The sequence below is a fragment of the Canis lupus genome, chromosome 12 (assembly GCF_048164855.1).
Source record: "Canis lupus baileyi chromosome 12, mCanLup2.hap1, whole genome shotgun sequence".
Lineage (NCBI taxonomy): Eukaryota > Metazoa > Chordata > Mammalia > Carnivora > Canidae > Canis > Canis lupus.
Window position 1 is genome coordinate 45,222,152 of NC_132849.1, and position 20,278 is coordinate 45,242,429.

Genomic DNA, 20,278 nt, shown 5'->3' on the forward strand with positions numbered 1-20,278 from the left:
AAGTTTTAGGCATTACTTCCTCTTACTGCTCAGGGGAAGAGAAAGAAGGTCTTTCTGAAGCTTTTCAGCAGAGCAAGTTTCTTAAGTGCCCAAGTAAATAGCTCCTTAGATTGTTGCCCCAAATTAGGTCATATGTCTGTTCCTGAATCTTTCCCTGTGGGGTGGGGAATGGGGTGTACACAGAAATGCTGATTGGCTTTTTATACCAGGAAATGTGGCTTAACAGTTTGGATTTAAACCTGTGATGCGCATGGGATTAATTCTGTCTCAACCACCTGTATGAGGATGAGAAGGGGGATAATGTTTCATGGGAAATTTTAGGTATTGTCTCCAGAAGAGGGTTCAAGTAGATGCCAGGTAGTAAAACCACAGGTGACCAGGTCATGACTCTGTCTCCTTCCTACTACATAGATCATAGAGAAAGGTACAGAATTGTACAAAGGTACAGAAATTGCACCTTTTACATTTATTATGATCTGTTTCTGAATTTTATTCTAGTAGCAGTCCAGGGTGTTCATTTGTCTATCCTGTCCTAGAGGCATACTGCTTCAATAATATAGTAGCTTTGAGTACATTTTAATATCTTCTTAACAAGGCTTCTATCTTTTTTCCCCCAGAAATTTCTTATATATTTATTTGATATGAACTTTGGGATTCTGACTAGATTGCATTATGCATATTTTTAAGATGGAAATTCCAAATTATATAAAAATATCTATAAGAATCAAACTGAAGACTCAATACTTTCTTTAGCAAAAATTAAAAAAAAATTTTCTTGCTTGCCCTCCATCGTCTTTACAGTTTTTGACCCTCAACACTTTCACAAATATCAGAAGGCAATGAACCATGGTCCTGCTCACCCCACAGAGAACTCCTATTATTGAGTATTCCCAGGATAACTGGCAGCCTCTTCTAGTAGCCTTACTCGGGTTATTGAGTGTTACCAGCAGAGAACTGAGAGGGAGAACTGCTGGAAATGTTCAGATAAGCTGCCTTATCCCTCAGATCTGAGGAAAAAAATTTTTAGTACTATAGTTATAATGAAGGAAGTTACTACTTCAGTTACTACTGAAGGAAGCTGGGTGACATATGCATGGGACTATTTTTCAATTTCCTGTGAGTCTATAATTACTTTAAAATAAAAATTTTTTTACATCTTCCGTTAAATTGCTATTTGTTATGTTAGATAAGTACAAAAAGATAGGAAAATAAGATGTGATAACAGAAAAGAAAATAATATATTTATAGTTTTTACAGATAATTTATTATATTCCTAAAACTCTAGAAATATGGTACATGTATATTGGAATTAGTAAACATTTAACCAAGGTGCTACATAGAAGATAAATATTCTAAAACTTACTTTATACGTCTTTAAGTGATACTGTGTTAGGTCTAAGTACAAGAGACCATTGTGTGTGTGTGTATGTGTATGACATCACTATTGTTGTACACTTGAAACTAATGTTATATGTCAGTTATATCAATAAAAATATAAAAAATTAATACAAGAGACCATAGAAATGTGTTCATTTCATACCTCAGATTTAGTGTGTTGCAGTAGTCCGCAAAGAGATTTATATATATATAAAATATATATATATTTTAAGGAGACTAATATTGTTTATTTGGATCTGTATGTATATTCTTTCCTTCCCCTATTTTACTTCTGGACCTGTAAAACTTGTGTTAAATGAAGGAGAATGTTTTGTTTTGTTTTGTTTTAATTTTAGCTTTATTGAGGTATAATTGACAAAATTGTAAGTGAAATACAATATTCACAATATATTTGTAAGACTTCTGTAAGATACATGTTTTCTTACATGTTAGATATTAGATCAGGATTAAGAAAATGAAAGAATTATTTTTCCTTCATATATATGGGGATGAATTTTATATCTATTTTCTCTATGGCAGCCTCTCTGTAGATTGTTAGACTTTTTATAGTTTATACAATGTGTTTATGTCAAATGATGTTAATCAGTTAATTTTATCTTATGTCAGCGTTACAGAGACAGAAACTAATCATTGTGTTCCTCTTGTTTTTGTTTTTGTTTTTTTGCAGTGGGACTTCTCCTCTTGCATGCCTGAATGCAATGCTGCACACAAACTCCCGAGGTGAAGAGGGCATCTTCTATAAAGTTCCAGGTAGAATGGGAGTATATACTTTGAAGGTAAATATTTTTGTTAAGGCATCATTTATAAAGTAAAATAAGTGACTATATAAAAAAAAAAAAAAAGAAGTGACTATATCTAAATGATATTTGTATCATAGACACAGAATTCTGTTCTTGAAGAGCTCATTTTTAGGAAAAGGTAATATGTAATATGTTCAACTCTGTATCCTGTACATTTTTATACTAATCTGTGGCCATCTGTGGGTAGACTAGAGAAGTAACTATTTTTTATTCTTTATGATAATACTGTCTTGAAAGGATGAACTGAAAATGACTTCCAGTGACTTTTTGAAGGACCTCACAACATTTGAATAATAAGTGTTAACTTGGAGCATACAGACCTGATGCTTTATAAATTGCTATTTAATTCTCCATTATAGTTCAGAGCTGTGGTTCTTCTTTTTTTTTGTAATAGAGAAAGCCCACGTTCAGAAGATTCGATTTTCTTGTTTAGTGTTTATCAGATAGTGTAAGAACTGGAATATGGACCCAGATCTGACTGGATTCCTGAGCTCATGTTCTTTTTACCATACCAGCCTTGCTGATTTCTAATTCTGGCACCGAGAAGACACTTGACTTTCAGTGTCCCTTCACTTACAAACCAGAAAACCAACTCAAATGAGCTTGATGGAAACAGAGTTTATTAGTTCATATAACTGTAGATTCTAAGGAAACGGAGTCTGGACCCAGGAGCTCAAATGATATCATCAGGGATTGATCTCGGCTTTCTTTTGTCTTCATTCTCAGGCAGGCTGTCTCCTATCATACATGACTTCACCGTTAACCCCCACTCTGCAGGATGTAAATCTGGAGAGAAAAGCAAGAACTAAAGTGGGAGCCCTTCAGTTAATTCTGATGTGGCTTAATTGGTTTGGCATGGCCCATGTGCCTATAACTGAATAATCGCTGTTGCCAAATGCATTGAGTCTTCTGATTGGCTATACATAGGTTCACGATCACTCTTGATGTGAGGTTGAGGATAAGTCCTCTGCCAGATGAATTCAGGAAAGGGATTGTTTGCCAAAGGAAATTATCAACAGAAGGAGAATTAATGCTTGGCATGCACTGACTATTGTCGATGTGTATGTGGGACTCTTTCCCTTCTTTTTAGCTTTCAGCTGTAGTCAACTCTATGCTCAGTGGTTGTAGTAGCCCACTAACATTACAAAGTTCTAATTTACCTATAATACCTCCTTATTCACTTTGTTAAACTTCTTATGATTACAGGGCTCTATTCTCACAGGGAGCTTTTTGCATTGCTTTAAGGTTCTAGCTGTTCTAGACCTTCTGTATTGTTAATAACACTAATTAAATGCCTACTCAATGCTGGACACTGTAAAGACTATAAAGAAGAATAAACTGTGGTCCCTGAGCTCTCGATGCTCGCATAGTTATTGAAGTGATTACATACTGACAAAATGTACTGTGATATAAAGTACTATAAGGCATTGTCATAGGGTAGAGAAATAAAGCTTAATTTTGAATAAGGGGATCTAGAAAGCTTTTGTTTGTTTTTTTTTTTAACTTAAAATGTTTGAGTTGAACTTTGGCAGATAACTAATGGGGGGAAGGGCCTTCAGGATAAGGAACTAGCTTAAGCAAAGGCATAGAAGGATCCAGAATGGATTTGAAACTAGAATAGATTGAAGTGGTTACCTTCATCTGTGTGTGGGTTAGTGTGGTAAGGAGTTGGGGGTGGAGTAAGCATTCGGTGAAGATCAATTTTGGAGGCCTTTTGAAAATCTGACTTAGCAGTTTTCGAGAGGGGAGGGGGAAGGAGAGTGCTGAGGAGATGGCAGAGGTTTTTCAGGAGAATAGTGTGATCAAATCTGTGTTAGGAAGATAATCCAAACTGGATAGATTTAAGGGTAAATCAGGGATTGTTTGTAAGAGATAATTGGCTTGAACTATGAGAGTGGTAATAGAGGCAGGGGCAAGGGACATTAGAGAAATAAAATATATACTATAGAATGGGCAAAAGGAGGGGTGAAATGATTCTGAGATTCGGGGCATTCATAGTTGACCAGATGATCCTGCAAGGGGTCACAGGTTTAAGCTCAACAAGAGTTATATTTGTACTTAAAATACTTGTTGAACCTACAGGTCAGGAGGTCTGGCTGGCAACTAACTCTGTAAAAGTTGTTCCACATTTTGAAGGAAAGAATAGAAAAATATGGGCTGTGTATTTTTTAAGAAAGTATACAACATCAGAAATGGCTTAGAGAGAAATGGCACTAAGATACAGACATAAGTGGGAAGTAACAGTTCCTTACTAGATCAGAGGTTTTATCTTGGCTATAATGTGTCAGTTGTAGGAAGGAGAGTCACATATCAGAATTATTTTTTATCTGATTATAAAGTGTGGGAAAATAAAAAATCTATTGAGGGGAAAAAAGAACTATCCATAGTTCTATAACTTCGAAGTTCACTAATGTGTTTGTTTACATGTGTATATTTTTATATACTACATACATACATAGTAGCTAATATATTTTGAGTTCTTATATGTCAGGCACTATTCTTAAGTATTTTCCATTTAACTCATTTAATTTCGAATGATCTCTTAAGATAGGTACTATTATCTCCATGTTATAGGCAGGGAAACTGAGGCATAAGAGGTTAAGACTTTGACCAAGATTGTATAATTAGGAAAAGATAGAGCCAGAATTCAACTCCAGAAAGTCTTAATTTCCTAGTTCTTCATCTTGCACCTATCCTACTGTATCTCTCACATACTGTGCTGACACAGGTGTCTTTTCTGATTAACATTCTCACTATTCAGTTTAGAAACCAAAGATTCCTGTGAGTTTAATAAAAAATTATTCCTTTTAGGGTACCTGGCTGGCTGTCAGTAGAGCATGCTCGGGGTTGTAAGTGTGAGCCCCACATTAAGAGTTTATTTTAAAATAGAAAAACATTTGTTTTAATTATTCCTTTTGTATTTGACTCTTGTTACTTATTAACCAATATTTAGGAATCAGATTCTCAAATAGTGAACTATCTCTCCCTATCCAGATTCAACTCAATTCACAATACTTAATGATACATACACACAAATACATATCTGTGAATGATGACTAATAGGTATCTTTTACAAAATTGTTACTGTATAGTTTTTTTATTCTGAAAACCTTCTCCTTTACTTGGACTTACATATACCCAGTTTTTTTTTTTTTTCCTAATTTAAGCCTCTGTATTATGCTTGCATATGATTTTCATGTATAATTTTTATCTTTGGATGTAGATGGAAACATTAGCTAATTTGACCCAAAGAAGAGAGATGACAGGAATTCCAAATAGATTACTGGTTCTGCTACTGAATCCTATAATATTAAAAATTTATCAGCACAGTTAAGTTGCAATAACGCATATTAGAAATTTAATTCCTATTTGCTGAAATGGTAATGATTAATCCTAATTGGATGCCTACATTTTCAGAAAGATGTGCCGGATGGGGTGAAAGAGCTATCAGAAGGTTCAGAAGAAAGCAGTGATGGTCAGTCAGATTCCCAGAGTTCTGAGAACAGCAGCAGCAGCAGTGATGGTGGCAGCAACAAGGAGGGAAAAAAGAGCAGGTGGAAAAGGAAAGGTAAATCCACCTGATCGCTCAATAAAGTATTGAATGCTATACGACAAAAGCCCTTGTTAGTAGCTCCACTTTTTTCAGACCCCAGGACAGTTCATCTCTTTCCCTTCCCTCTAGATTGGTAATGTCCTAGAATTTCTTGCAATGATGGAAATGTTCTGTGTTTGTGTTGTCCAACCTAACACGGCCAGTAGCTAGTCTACAGAGCACTTGAAATATGGCAGTTTGAATAAGGAACTGAATTTTTTATTCTTTTTAAATTTTAATTTAAATAGCCACATGTGTCTAGTGGCTACCAGTTGGATAACACAGCTCTCTAGGTTTTACCTGGGTTTATATTCAGCTCTTGGTCATCCCTAGCCTTTTTGAAGGATGCTGTCATCTTACTTGCCTCTTTAATCCTCTCTTCTAAACTTGAACACTTACTGCTCTAATAGCTCTCTACTTAACCAAGAAAAGAATGCTTTTCATTTCTACTAGTAAAGACTAAATTTAATCTGCTGTTCTTTGCTCTCCCCTGCTTGGTGTCTGCTTTATAGCTTACCCAAAAAACTTTTTTTTAGAGAATAATGTCTTTGTTGCTGCAGCTTCTTTGGGATGGATTTTCCACTTAAGGATACATTTTATTAAAAAAACAAAAAACAAAACAAAACAAAAAGGATACATTTTATTACCTATTCTTGCTAATTATTCATAGCTTCTTGTCAGAGTCTTCTTGAAGAGGGCAAATTGTTTTTACCTCAGTTTTTATAAATTTAGCTATACATGGCAGAGCAGATTTAAGTCAACTCCTGATGATTCCTTTACAAGGATTAATGTAATGGTATTCTAGAACAAAATGACATCCAAGAATTTCCCTAGCCTGGATATCCTCTTAGGTTTGTGTTACGGACATGAGCTGTCCTTAGATCTAGAATACTTGATTCATTAATTTAAGTGCCTTTGGAATTATTGATGTGGAACTGTATCAGAAAAATAGTCTGATTCATTACCATTCCTGCATTCGTGTGTGTGCTACTCCTGGAGGGAACTAAGATAATTGGTGACATCATTTGTGTTCTCTGGTAAAGCTACCACACATGCAGTTTGGGCAAATTTTATAAGAGGATTTTAGTTTTAAGATCACAATTACTTGGAGAGTAACCCAGACCTCAGGTGTTAGGAACAAATAGAATAAAGTCAAGATAAAGTTAGTACCTGTGACCAGTATTCTTGAGAGATATACATATATTAAAATCAATAGTGATGATTGAAAGGAGGTGTGGTCCAGGCCCTACATTCCTCAGAGTCCACTAAGGATGTTTTTTGGAAGAATGGAGCCAAAAGTGTTAAGACCTCTATCTTTCCTGCTTGTCTGTGGTTTAAACTTTCTTTCTTTTTAAAGATTTATTTTTATTTATTTAATTTTTTATTTTTTATTTTTTATTTTTATTTTTTATATTTATTTATTTATTTATTTATTTATTTATTTATTTATTTATTTATTTATTTATAATAGGCACACAGTGAGAGAGAGAGAGAGAGAGAGAGAGAGGCAGAGACACAGGCAGAGGGAGAAGCAGGCTCCATGCACCGAGAGCCCGATGTGGGATTCGATCCCGGGTCTCCAGGATCGCGCCCTGGGCCAAAGGCAGGCGCCAAACCACTGCGTCACCCAGGGACCCCTATTTATTATTTATTTTAGAGAGAGAGAGCCCACAAACAGGAGAGGCAGAGGGATCCCAAGCCAGCTTTACACTGGGCATGGAGCTAGTCACAGGGCTTGATCTCACAGCCCTGAGATCATGACCTGAGCTGAAACCAAGAGTCAGATGCTTAACCAACTGCACCACCCAAGTGCCCCACCTAGTTTAAACTTTTAATTCTGGAAGTTGTTGATCTAAGATTAGGAACCAAGCCAAATCATCAAGCAAGAGAAACAGCAAGATTCATAATTTCCAACAAGATGTGGCTAGAAACAGGGAAATCAGTAACTAAGTAGGCCAGACTAGCAAATTTGGGAACAGAATCATGGTCTTGGGGTCATTCCTTTTCACTTTTCAGTAGCCATATATGCTGTAGTAGCTGTTTGTTATGTGTTTGTTAAAGTTACATGTTTGTTAAAGGCAATCTCTGAGAAATTAAGGTGAATGTACTGTGATACAGGAAGATCTAAGAACTAACAGTAGAATCGCATTGTCAGTAGGTTAATAGATTTTTTTTAAAAAGATTTTATTTATTTATTCATAGGAGACAGAGATAGAGAGAGAGGCAGAGACACAGGCAGAGGGAGAAGCAGGCTCCATGCAGGGAGCCTAATGTGGTACTCGATCCTGGGTCTCCGGGATCATGCCCTGGGCTGAAGGCGGTGCTAAACCGCTGAGCCACCTGGGCTGCCCATAATAGAAGATATTTAACAGCAAAGTAAGAGCAAATTCGGAATTGTGGTCCAGATAAACTATTCTGTCATGCCTTTGTACTCATTCCTCTTCTAGAAATTATCACATTATTGAATATTTACCCTCCATTTACATTAAGATGAGATGTTCTATAAAGATCTTTTCTGATGATACGTAGTTTATTAAACTGAGGACAGGCTATATATGCTGTTTGGAAGGGAAAGGGAAAGGTGCAAATGATGTCATACGGGATTCATGTTTACCCTTTGCTGAGCTACCCTCAATGAAGAATGATTTAGTTTCTAATAGAATGTGCTTCTCTCGTTCATGGGTCATACATAGGTATTTGGCATAGATACATAAATTTTTAGGTATATGTTACATAATCTGTGAATGTTTTCGTAGCCCAGTGTAAATTGACGTGGAAAATTTGTAGGTAGCAGTGATAGGGCAACAGGGCAGTTCTAAATCAGTTATAGTTATTAATAAAGGTAAAGCAAAGTAATTGTGCTTATTCCTTTTTCTTATTTAGGGCTTTTACTCTCAATCTGACATCACTTATTTCAAAAGCTTTGTAAGACAGGAAGAACATTGAGATAGTATCAAAACCCACTTCCTTTTATGTACAAAAATAAAGAGCTCTGACAGCAAAACTGATACTTCTAGTTGAAAATCGATAGAAACTCTCTTGATAATAGGTATACCTTTCAGCCAAATAGAAACAGAGAACAGAACTTTGAAATTCAGTCCAATATCAAAACTAGTTTATTGATTTCCAAGTTCTTCCATAAAGTGGAAGAACTTAGAAGTTCACAGTTTTGGTTCCTAATTGTCAGACAGGAAACAATGTTCAGAGAAGAGCTTTATGGAATTCCAAGTCAAGGTAAGGTGAAATAAATCCAGAAAAAAAGATTAAAATCAACTTTTTCTGTTGCTTTTTTTGTAGGACCATAGCTAAGCAAAGTCTCTGCCTTTTCCCCAAGATAAAATATAAATATTGCTGCATGAAGCAATGATAGAAGGAGGATTATTTTTTTATCTTCTGATAGAGAAGTTTTGTTAAATTTTGGCCTGCTTTTTAAGTATCTTAAGAAAAATATTAATTATGTAAAATATACCTTTTTACTTACAAGGAATTACTAGTTCTTTCCTGGGGCATGATCGAATGTTAATTTATTTGCTTGTTCAAAACTACTTTAAATCAGGAATTTGATAACTACTATGTTTGGAGTTCTTTCAAATACCAAAGACCTGCCTGCCCTCTAATATCATTTCTAGATACAAGTTTACTGAATGGGGATGACTATATATAGAAATGTCTCATTTAAAAAGTATCCTGGGGAGAACAGCTCCTTTGACAAAGTTAACTTTTGTGGAGAGAGATCTTTCAGAGAGATGCTGTCTTTGTTCTGTGGTGTGGTTGGTTGGTGGCTGGGTCAGAGGTTTTAGCTCTGTCATGTGTTAAAGATGTCTCCACTATTAGTACTTGGATAGGTAGGTTATCCAGAAGCAAGAAAAGGTGTCCAGGTATGGCCTCTCCATCTTTGATTAGGAGATTGTTTGAATATTCATCAGTAGTGGCAACCTGCACTTGGTGTTGGAAGAAGGTACTTAAAAACTAAAACAGTCGGTTAACTCTTGGAAATGAAATTCCTCAAAAGACAGACTATGGTGAAAATAAAAACTCTCCTTTAAGAGGATTACTATTTGTGAAGATTAGAACAATTTTTGATACTTCAATTGTTAATCAGTCTTTCAGCTATTAATTCTTCAACTATAGAAAAAAACTAAGCTTCAATTTTGATGTTACTGCTTCATTATTTCTGGTAGTATCTCTAATACTTTAGAGGGACTCATTGAATATCTTCAGGAAACATAAAATATTCAGTCAAGAATTACTAAAGTCTTCAAAGACATCTAAGATGGATAATCTATCCTTTTGACCTTGTTCAGTGTAATAGTCATCCATTGAAATGGAAAATTCTCAGTGCTGTAATATATCTGAAAAGTAGTTCCTTCTGAATGTATACTCAGTGGGTAATACTAATTGTTCAGCAACCTGAAACTACTTCAGTAAACTATATAAAACTGGCTTTAAGTGCCTCAAGTTCTAGGGGCCCTGGGTGGCTCAGTTGATTAAGCCTCTGACTCTTGATCTCAGTTCAGGTCTTGATCTTAGGGTCATAAGTTCAAGCCTCAAGTTCTAAAATTTGTTTTAGATATTTTTCAGAAAATAATTGTAAGCTTAAAAACTCATTTCTTTACTAGGCTGCTGGGTTTTTGTTTTGCTTTTTAAATCAAATAGTAAGTAACTTGATCTTTTGATTAGAATTTGTTAATATTTAATAAAAAAGAATTTGTTAATATTTTATTAGGTCTATGTATTTATATGAAAACAAGCATTTTTGTTTCTAATCAGATACTATATACGTTCCTAAATAAAGAGAGCTTTTAAGCATTGAGCAGTCCATATTTGAAGACCAGTAGATCAGGATATAATCCTGAGAAGCAGTATTATTTAGGCGGTTAGTTTATTTACAGAACCAAAGAAATATTTCTAGACTGCTTGCCACACTTTCTTTTTCCAGTGCTATATACTATTTGCTAGGTATTTGGGGCAACCAATTTAAATAAGGTGCAGGCCCCATCCATATCTAGAAGTATAGAAAAAGAAGCAGATAGTTAGCAAATGACTTTAATAACAAGTGTTTATATGTGTCATGTTATAGCAGCATTAGAGAATTGTTAACTTTACCTGCTATAGAATTTTTTTTTTAAAGATTTTATTTATTTTTTTCATGAGAGACAGAGAGAGACAGAGACAGAGACAGAGATACAGGCAGAGACACCACTGAGCCACCCAAGTGTCCTGAGCTATAGAATATATTGGGAGTATAATCTCCAAGGAAGACAGGATGTATCATGGAAAGAAAACATTTATAAAGACAGGAAGGTAGAAGCGTGTTTCAGAAGGTCATATGAAGATAAGTGGATGGAAAAGCTTTGTAGAGAGAAAAAAAGAGAAAGAAGTAGAGATCAGACTGTTAATTTTTAGTGTTAGTCTCCATTATTTATAGGGTGTTGGTGTGCATAAAGTAATCTCTTAGGAGAATTAAGAAATGTAGTATGGAGATGCCTGGGTGGCTCAGTGGTTGAGCGTCTGTCTCTGGCTCAGGGTGTGGTCCTGGAGTCCCAGAATTGAGTCCTGCATCAGGCTCCCTTCAAGGAGCCTGCTCCTCCCTCTGCCTGTGTCTCTACCTCTCTGTCTCTCATTAATAAATAAATAAAATCTTTAAAAGAAAAAAAAAAGAAAGAAATGTAGTATGTATGGATCAGAGAATAGCAACCCGGCAGACTCTTTCAAATTTTCATAGCCATGTACCAAGAGAAACAAAATCTTTGTTTATAGAATTTTTGCTGTTGGTTTCATCCTCTTGTCCACTTAAGATCTGAGTTAATAGGGACACCTGGGTGGCTCAGCAATTGAGTGTCTGCCTTTGGCTCAGGCATGATCAGGTTTCTGGGATCGAGTCCCACATCAGGCTCCCTGCATGGAGCCTGATTCTCCTCCCTCTTGCCTGTGTCTCTGCCTCTCTTTCTGTGTCTCTCATGAATGAATAAATAAAATCTTAAAAAAAAAAAAATCTAAGTTAATACATTAGCTTTTTTAAAAAATAAAATTAAAAATTTTTATTTTATTTTTGTCTTTCAAGTTTTTTATTATTATTTTTTAAAGATTTTATTTATTTATTCATGAGAGACACAGAGAAAGAGAGAGAGAGGCAGAGACACAGGCAGAGGGAGAAGCAGGCTCCCATGCAGGGAGCCCGACGTGGGACTCGATCCTGGAACCCCAGGAGCAGCCCCTGGCCAAAGGCGGCGCTAAACCACTGAGCCACCTGGGCTGCCCTCTTTCAAGTTTTTATTTAAATTCCAGTTCAGGGATGCCTGGGTGGCTCAGCGGTTGGGCATTTGCCTTCGGCTCAGGGGGTGATCCTGGAGTCCCAGGATTGAGTCCCGCATAGGGCTCCTTGCATGGAGCCTGCTTCTCCCTCTGTGTCTCTGCCTCTCTCTGTATCTCTCATGAATAAATAAATAAAAATCTTTTAAAAATAAAAAATAAAATAAATAAATTCCAGTTCACTGGGCATATGGGTAGCTCAGATGATTAAGCATCTGCCTTTGGCTCAGTTTATGTCCCAGAGTCCTGGGATGGAGCCCAGCATCAGGTTCCTTACTCAGGGGGGAACCTGCTTCTGCTTCTCCCTCTCTTTCTGCCTACTACTCCCCCTGCTTGTGTGTACTTTTACTCTCTATGTCAAATGAATAAATAGAATCTTAAAAAAATAAATTCCAGTTCATTATATATGCTCGTTTTTGGTTCTTTAAAAATATTTTTTAAAATTTATTTACCAGAGAGAGAGAGAGTGGGAGTGCACATTAGGGGGAGTGGCAGAGGAAGAGGGAGAAGCCGCCAGGCTCCCCGCTGAGAAGGTTGCCCCACCCGGGGCTCAATCCCAGGAACCTGGGATCATGACCCAAGCCAAAGGCAGACTCTTAAATGACTGAGCCACCCAGGCACCTCTAAATATGTTAATTTTGATTTGTTTTTTTTACTTACTGTTATTTATTGTGATATTTCTCCTAATTGGATGGGGGCCCCCAAATGTGGAGTGACAATCCAGGTGGAAGCTGGTGGTGCTGGTAGTCAGAAGAATTCACCTGAGGCAGAACAAAGGAGATAGAAGTTTATTGAATACACTGCAAGGGAGCAGCAGGCAGGACAGCAAAGAAGAGACTATCTGCATGAGGTGGTGGGTGAGGGCTGTTTTTAAAAGAGTGGGGGTGCGGTTAAGAGATATAAGGATGTATGGAATCTTCCCTCTTTTGGGTAACTATGCCTGGTTGTAAGTAGCCCATTGGTCAGTTAGGGCATATAGATATTTTGAAGTGGGTCCTCTGATGGGCCAGTCTATTCAGCCAGTCCCCCACCCCCAGGCCTTTTGCCTTGTTCTACAGTCCATTGCTCAAGTCTGTTGCCCAAAAGCAACCTCTGTGTTTATGGTAGTTCAATTTATTTCTAATCACTAGTATATAGGTTAAAAGAATTCATTTCCATTTCACTGTTAAAAATCATTTGTTTTGGGTAATAGATTTCCTTAATACAGGATTAGATTAATTGGTGACATTAATTGGTTTTATTTGAAGTAAAAAGTAAAACCAATAGTACAGAAGTGCGAGAGATTATTTTTCTCAAAGTGCCGATTCGTAAGATAGGATTATAAACAATGTCTTAGTCCTTGTGGGATTTTGTGGGTCAACACTGTGTGGGTGCCAGCACTAATCAGTGGTCTATGAAACCCAGGAAACATTCAATGGAGGGAAGGCAAAAAAATCATAACAAAGGTTTGATTTCCCACTGCTTTGTGTTGATTTGCGAACAAAGAAGTATAATGTATATTGCACATGAATTTGTAAACCGAAATTTCTTGCAGCACACATACTACCTACCAAGAAATAAACATACTTTGTTTTTAAAAAAAGATTGTAGGGCACCTGGGTGGCTCAGTGGTTAAGGGTGCCTTTGGCTCAGGTCATGACCCCGGATCTTGGGATCAAGACAACATCAGGCGCCCCAGAGGGAGTCTACTTCCCTCTCTGCTTAGGTCTCTGCCTCTCTCCCTGTGTCATCAATCAATCAATCAATTAATCTTTTATTTTATTTTATTATTTTTTAAATCAATCTTTTAAAAAAAGGATTATAAATGGGCTTGATGAAGTTAAAATACAGCCTTAATATTCATTTTTCAATGTCCTATTCTTCATATCTTTATCTTTTTAAAAATGTAGCCCTGGTAAATCTTAGTTCCTTACTTTGTAATTCTGTGGACACTATTCCCATGCCCTTCCCACACACCCCCTACCCTACATCTTCCCCTCCTCAGCTAGCTGGTTTATTCTTAAACTTTTCATCACAAAGGACTGTTCTCTCCCCTTCTCTATCCATTGTGGACTGACACATAAAATACAATAAAATGGCCCAGCAGTGTCAGTTTTCTATGAAAATATCTAAATGCTCTCACTTTTGTATTTATCTAATAGCAGGCCAGGCTTTGGACTATATTTGAATAGCAGTGGTTTAGATGATTTGTCAATCTTATAAACTTTGGGAATGCTGTGTTTCTTTAATAAGAAAGGAGGAAAAATCTTTCATTCTGTTTTAAAGAAGGAAAAACATAAAATGATCATGTCTCCCCCTTTTTTGAATTGAGATTAGAAAATAACCACCTTCTTGAGTAAACAGTGAACCATAATGATCTTTATTAGCTAGCACTGCAGAGACATTATGCCAGCTTCTCGGTCACTGCCCATCCTTCCTCAGAAGTAGATGGTTGTCCCTTCTTCTGTCAACATAGATCAGTTTTGTCTGTTTAAAATTTTGATTAAGTTATATATTCAGGAAAAATGTATACATATTGTAAGTATACAGCTTGTGGAATTTTCACAAATGGAACCGCATCATGAACCAGCATTCAGATCAAAGAACAAAACACTGGGGTGCCTGGGTGGCTCAGCAGTTGAGTGTCTGCCTTTGGCTCAGGGAGTGATCCCAGATTCCCGGGACCGAGTTCCACATTGGGCTTCTTGTATGGAGCCTACTCCTCCTCCCTCTGCCTCTCTTTCTGTGTCTCTCATGAATAAGGAAAAAAATAAAAATAAAAAAGCTTAAAAATATATATTAAAAAAAAACAACGAAGAACAAAATATTGTCAATATCCCAGGAGCCCTCTCTGTGCTCCCTTCTGGTAATAACCATTGCCTCAAAGTAACCACTATAATAATTTCTGATAGTATAGATAAGACATGTCTGGAACAGAACCAGAAACTTTTTAAACTTAAATCATGTTTTTTTTTTCCTTGAATAATTTTATAAGTCTTCATCCATATTTTTGCGTGTATTCATCAGATTCTTGAAATTGTATAGTATTCTGTAACTATTCCCTAGTACCTTTACTTATCCATTTTTGCATTGATGAACATTAGGCTATTTCTAGTTTGTTTTTTTTTTTTTTGCCTATTGTGAATTTTTTTTTTATGTCTGGGCTTTTTTGTTTTTGTTTTTGTACTCATTTTTTTCTGGGTATGTACTTGGGAGCAAAATTAACTGTAGTGTATACTACCAGACAGTTTTCCAGACTGGTTGTGCCAATTTATACTCCCACCAATAATGTATGAGAGTTCCAGCTATTTCTCATGCTCACTAATTGTCAGTCTTTAAAATTTTAGACTTTGGTTAGTATATAATAGTGTCTCATGTGATTTTAAGAACCACTGGTTAAACCTTGTAGTAATAAGAGCAAAAGACCAGAAAGAAACAACATACTCATCAGTCTGGTTGAAGAGATTATAGTACATCTGCTCAGTGGAGTTCTGTGCATCTATTAAAAGGAATGTGGAAGATCTCTGTATTCTGTTCTAGAATGTTCCCCAGAACATATTAAGTTAAAAAATCAATATTCTGGACAATTTATGGTGGTTGATTTTTTACTTAAATGAGTAAAATGAATGCCTGGATGGCTCAGTGGTTGAGTGTCTGCCTTTGGCTTGTGTCTTTGTTCCGGAGTCCTGGGATTGAGTCCCGTATCATGCTCCCTACAGGGAGCCTGCTTCTCTCTTTACCTATGTCTCTGCCTCTCTGTGTCTCTCATGAATAAATAAATAAAATCTTAAAAAAAAAAAAAAAAGAAATGAGTACAAGTATTAAAAGGCCTATACTAAAAAAAAATAAAAAATAAAAAAAAATAAAATGTCTATACTATGTTTCACCAAAACAAAAATATAGGTAAAAAAACAATGGAAGGATGCAAATTAATATAAATGATTTCTTAAATGGGAAGAGAAGTAATAAAGGGGTCTCAACAATGGAGGGAGCTAGATTCATATGGAAGTAAGTTGTTTTATCACTTTACATAATTAAAACAAGTTTTTAAAATATACTTTCTAGAAATAACAAAACAAAGCAAACTCGAGTGTATGTCAAATTTGTGGCATAATGACATAAGTAAGTTTCTAGGGATATATCTTAGTTATAGGAGATCAGACACCAAGAAATCCTTAAACTACATTTAGTAGTCTCATTTTCAGGAATTATATAGGTATACTTTCTTTGAAATTAGATCTATAGTAGAAAGCAAATTAATAATTACAGTAATGTTATTAGGAAGCAGGATTATCAGGGGAGAAGAGAAGTGATAGAATTATAGAATCAGAAAAGTTAAGTGACAGTCCTGTCATCTTAAATTCGAATTTGGCATCTATGCATGAACTTATTTTTCTCTTTATAAAAAAAGGGACCTTTCTTGTTCTAATTATTGAAAAGTCCTAGAACCAGTGATAACCCCATAACAGTGAGCACCCCGTATCGTGCAGCACGTTTTTTTTTAAGTTTATTTAATTTTTTTTAATTTTTTTTTAAAGATTTTATTTATTTACTCATGAGAGACACACACACACACACACACACACACACACACAGAGGCAGAGACACAGGCAGAGGGAGAAGCAGGCTCCATGCCGGGGGCCCGATGTGGGACTCAATCCTGGGTCTCCCGGATCAGGCCCTGGGCTGCAGGTGGCGCTAAACCGCTGAGCCACCGGGGCTGCCCCGAGCACATGGTTTTTATTTTTTTATTTTTTTATTTTTATTTTTTTATGGTTTTTAATAACATTTCCGATTAAATGGGTCTCCAGGGTCCTTGGAGAAGTGGCTGATCCAACTAGGGCAAAAAAATATGCAAGGTTGCATGAGACTCTGTGGCAGGTAGAGAGGAAGCAGCTAGATACTGCTGAGGCCATGTCCCAGAGATGGTTTACAACTTGAAAGCTCTCCCACCAACCCAAGAGGGGGACCCAGTTTGAGTGCCAAATTTGTGATGATTGTTTTTGACTTAAACATTTCAAATACATAAACATCTGTAGGTTCATAGTGACAGTTTAAAATCAGTTTTACATACTATTAGTTTTTTGAAACTGCTATAACAAATTACAGCAAACGAGGTGCCTTAAAACAACAAAAATTTATTTTCTCATGTTCTGGAGGCCAGAAGTCAAATCAGGGTGTTAGCAGGGATACACTTCTACAGAGGCTCTAGGGGAGAACTCTGGTTCTTGTATTCTTTAGCTTCTGGTTGCTGACTGAGTTGCCTTGTGGCCATATCACGCAATCTCTGCCTGTCTTCACCTCACCTTCTTTTCTTTCTGTCCTCTGTGTCACTGGATTTAGGACACTGAGATAATCCAAGAAGATCTCATCTCAAGAGCCTTAATTACATCTGGACTCTTTCCAAATAATGTAACATGCACAGATTCTGGGGATTAGGACATAACTTTTTGGTGGCCACCATTCAGCCCACAACAAGTACCCACTCATTCTGAAAATATACTGAGTTTGGATCTTGGCTGTGCCCCTTACTGTCTGAGTCCTCTGCAAACTAATTATATTTCCTGATACGTAAAATTTAGATAATATTACAATATACAGAAAAATGTATATATTTGAAATTTATGTATAAATATATGTCCTTGGATTGAGCCCTGCTTGTACTTCTCTCTCTTTCTCTGTCTCAGATAAGTAAATCCTTAAAAAAATAAATATATGTCCTTTATAAAACATTTTTGTATTTCCTTGTGTGTATAGAAAAAATGTCAGTAAGGTGCCAACCCAAACATATTATCTAGTTATTTCTGAAGGTAGAATTGGAGGAGTTTGGATGGGAATAGAAAGAGGACTTGTACCCACTTGAAATGCTGTAAAAATGATCCTAGCATGCTGTTAGATGCATACAAGATAGTTACTTTTGTTTGCCCTTATTAATAAAAATGTGTCTGAAGAGATTGTAGCCACTAAAAGTAATTATGAGAGAGAAGTTTCTCACCATGTGTTTAAGCCTTTAATATTTAAAAGTTAGGACAAAGTTTAAGTTTCATAGAAGTTGAGACCTGTATTTAGTCAATTCTGGGAGATAGTCCCTACTGGTGGGTCCTGAAATTTTCATGATTTATTTCAGCTGGCTTTGAGATATGTTTATGTTTCATTTGATAGAAAAGGTTTTTGCCTTAAGGGGGAACAGTCCAAATAGTTTGCCCTGGCAATTACAGATAGCTTTATTGTCTCTTTTTCAGGCTGCAAAATGGAATTCTTATATAGTCTAATGGAATTATTTTGTTTGTTTTCTGTTTATTGTCAGGCAGTGCTTGAGGGTTAGGAAATGTATGTTTTCAGATTTCTGCAAACCATTAAAAAGAAAATGAACAGTCAAATGTTTGTTAATAGTCTATTTATTTTATGTCCCTTTAAAAACATTGGTCAAAAAAAAAAGACAGGAAATAACAGTTGTTGACAAGAATTGGAACCCTCACACATTCCTGTACTATTGTAAAAATGGTATAGCCAGTTTGGAAGACATTTTGACGGTTCCTCAAAAAGTTAAATATAGAGTTGATATAAGACCCAGAACTTCCACTTTAAGATCTGAACCCAGGAGAATTGAAAATATATGTCTCAATACAAAATCATGCTAATGAATGACCTTCATATCATTGTTCAGAATGACCAAAAGGGGAAACAACCCAAATGTCCATCAGTTAATGAATAAACAAAATGCAGTGTATGCATGAAATGGCCTGTTATTCGATGATAAGAAGTATTGATACATGCTTCAGTATGGATCGAGCTTCAAAACATGATCAGTGAAAAAAGCCAGTCACGAAAGAGCACATATTGTATGATTCCATTTATGTGAAAGGTCTAGAATAGGCAGATGCAGAAAGTAGATTAGTAATTGCATAGCACTAGGGCCATAGTTAGGGGAAAGAGAGGTGATAGCCAGCCAGTACAGGACTTTTAGACGGGTGGTGAAAATTGATTCTGGTGGTGGTTTTACAACTTTTAACCGAAGCTATTAAAATTTTTACACTTCAGGTAAATTGTATATTATATAAATCATATCTCTGTAAAGCTGTCATTTTAAAAAAATTGGTCAATGTAAGTAGACTGAGGATGTGGTTTCTTTCTGTTGCTCAGTTATCTCCGGAATTATCCAACTTTTATGTTTGTATGATAAATCACAACAAACTTTTTTTTTTTTAATTTCATGCTTACCACATGTCAGTTCTTTCCCATATATAAACCTTATCATAAGGATTGGAGTTGAAAGCCGGGTATGCCAAGTATGATCAGTCATCATCTTACTCTTGTCTGCTGTTGTCCTCTTTAAATGTTATCTACTGTGTATTCCTTTCTTAGGACATACAAGAATCTGTTGAAAAACTGTTTTCCCAAACTTGTGTATTCCCATGAACTATGATGCTTCTGCATTTTTATGTCAAGTAGCTACCTACCAGCATACTTTATGTGGTATCTTCAAGCTCTTTAGCCATACCATGAAATGCCATTTTGCTATCCAGGCCTTTTTGTCCAGTTACTATGGAAAAGAGAAGGTGTTAGTAAGCATGTACTCTTCCAGAGTCATCCCTAGCAGTAGTGATTATTATTTTTTATTATTTCTATTATTAAGGGGTCTGAATCAGCATATTTTGGTTATCTTTTATCATGAGTAATTCACTACTGAACTTTACAGAACATAAAAATCTAGTTGCTGTTTTATTATAATAGGTATATAAAAAAATAGGGTATATAGGCTTCTGAAGAGAAAACCCTCATTTACATCTTAGCTTTGGCTAAGCTCTGATGAGATATAAAACAACTTGTGATGAAGTAGAGAGGGGTTACACCCTATGCAAGTGTATGTTGCTTCTATTGGAGAAATCCTAATGCACCCTCTCACATTGGCAGGCCTGAAACTATTGATTTTAAGAGCTGAAGGAATATAAGAATTAAAGCTACAGTAGAGTTTTTGAAGTAGAATGGCCTTATTACTTTCATTTTAAAGATAAGGAAAACTGGGACCCATTCAGTCAGTCCTGGGCTCTTTCACAATATCATGTTGTCATTAGATCTACCTTAAGAACATACATACTGTCCAACAAGCTCTAGAATCTCCTCTGAGTTTTATCTAATTTGATGACTCATGGTTTATATTCTGCTTCCTGCTTCAATCAATCTATTGAAAAATCAC

The 20,278-nt window shown here is 36.0% G+C and overlaps 1 protein-coding gene and 1 long non-coding RNA gene across 10 annotated transcripts in view; one reads left to right on the plus strand and one right to left on the minus strand.

Moving 5' to 3' along the window:
• ASXL2 (ASXL transcriptional regulator 2) overlaps nucleotides 1-20,278 on the plus strand; it is a 335,805-nt gene that overhangs the window by 277,651 nt on the left and 37,876 nt on the right. For 2 of the 4 annotated variants that reach the window (XM_072770813.1, XM_072770812.1), the window contains 2 exons: nucleotides 2,066-2,174; nucleotides 5,616-5,766. In XM_072770813.1, coding sequence (XP_072626914.1) covers nucleotides 2,066-2,174; nucleotides 5,616-5,766 — 260 coding nt within the window. Of the gene's footprint in view, nucleotides 1-2,063; nucleotides 2,175-5,615; nucleotides 5,767-20,278 lie in introns of those variants that run through there. The other 2 variants (XM_072770814.1, XM_072770815.1) reach the window with 2 other exon arrangements.
• Nucleotides 2,802-20,278, minus strand: part of LOC140601621 (uncharacterized) — a 71,643-nt gene continuing 54,166 nt past the window's right edge. For 3 of the 6 annotated variants that reach the window (XR_012004620.1, XR_012004617.1, XR_012004616.1), the window contains 3 exons: nucleotides 19,542-19,624; nucleotides 12,763-12,863; nucleotides 2,802-2,984 (listed from right to left, as the gene is read on the minus strand). This is a non-coding gene — a long non-coding RNA (uncharacterized lncRNA). Of the gene's footprint in view, nucleotides 2,985-12,762; nucleotides 12,864-15,525; nucleotides 15,593-19,541; nucleotides 19,625-20,278 lie in introns of those variants that run through there. The other 3 variants (XR_012004619.1, XR_012004621.1, XR_012004618.1) reach the window with 2 other exon arrangements.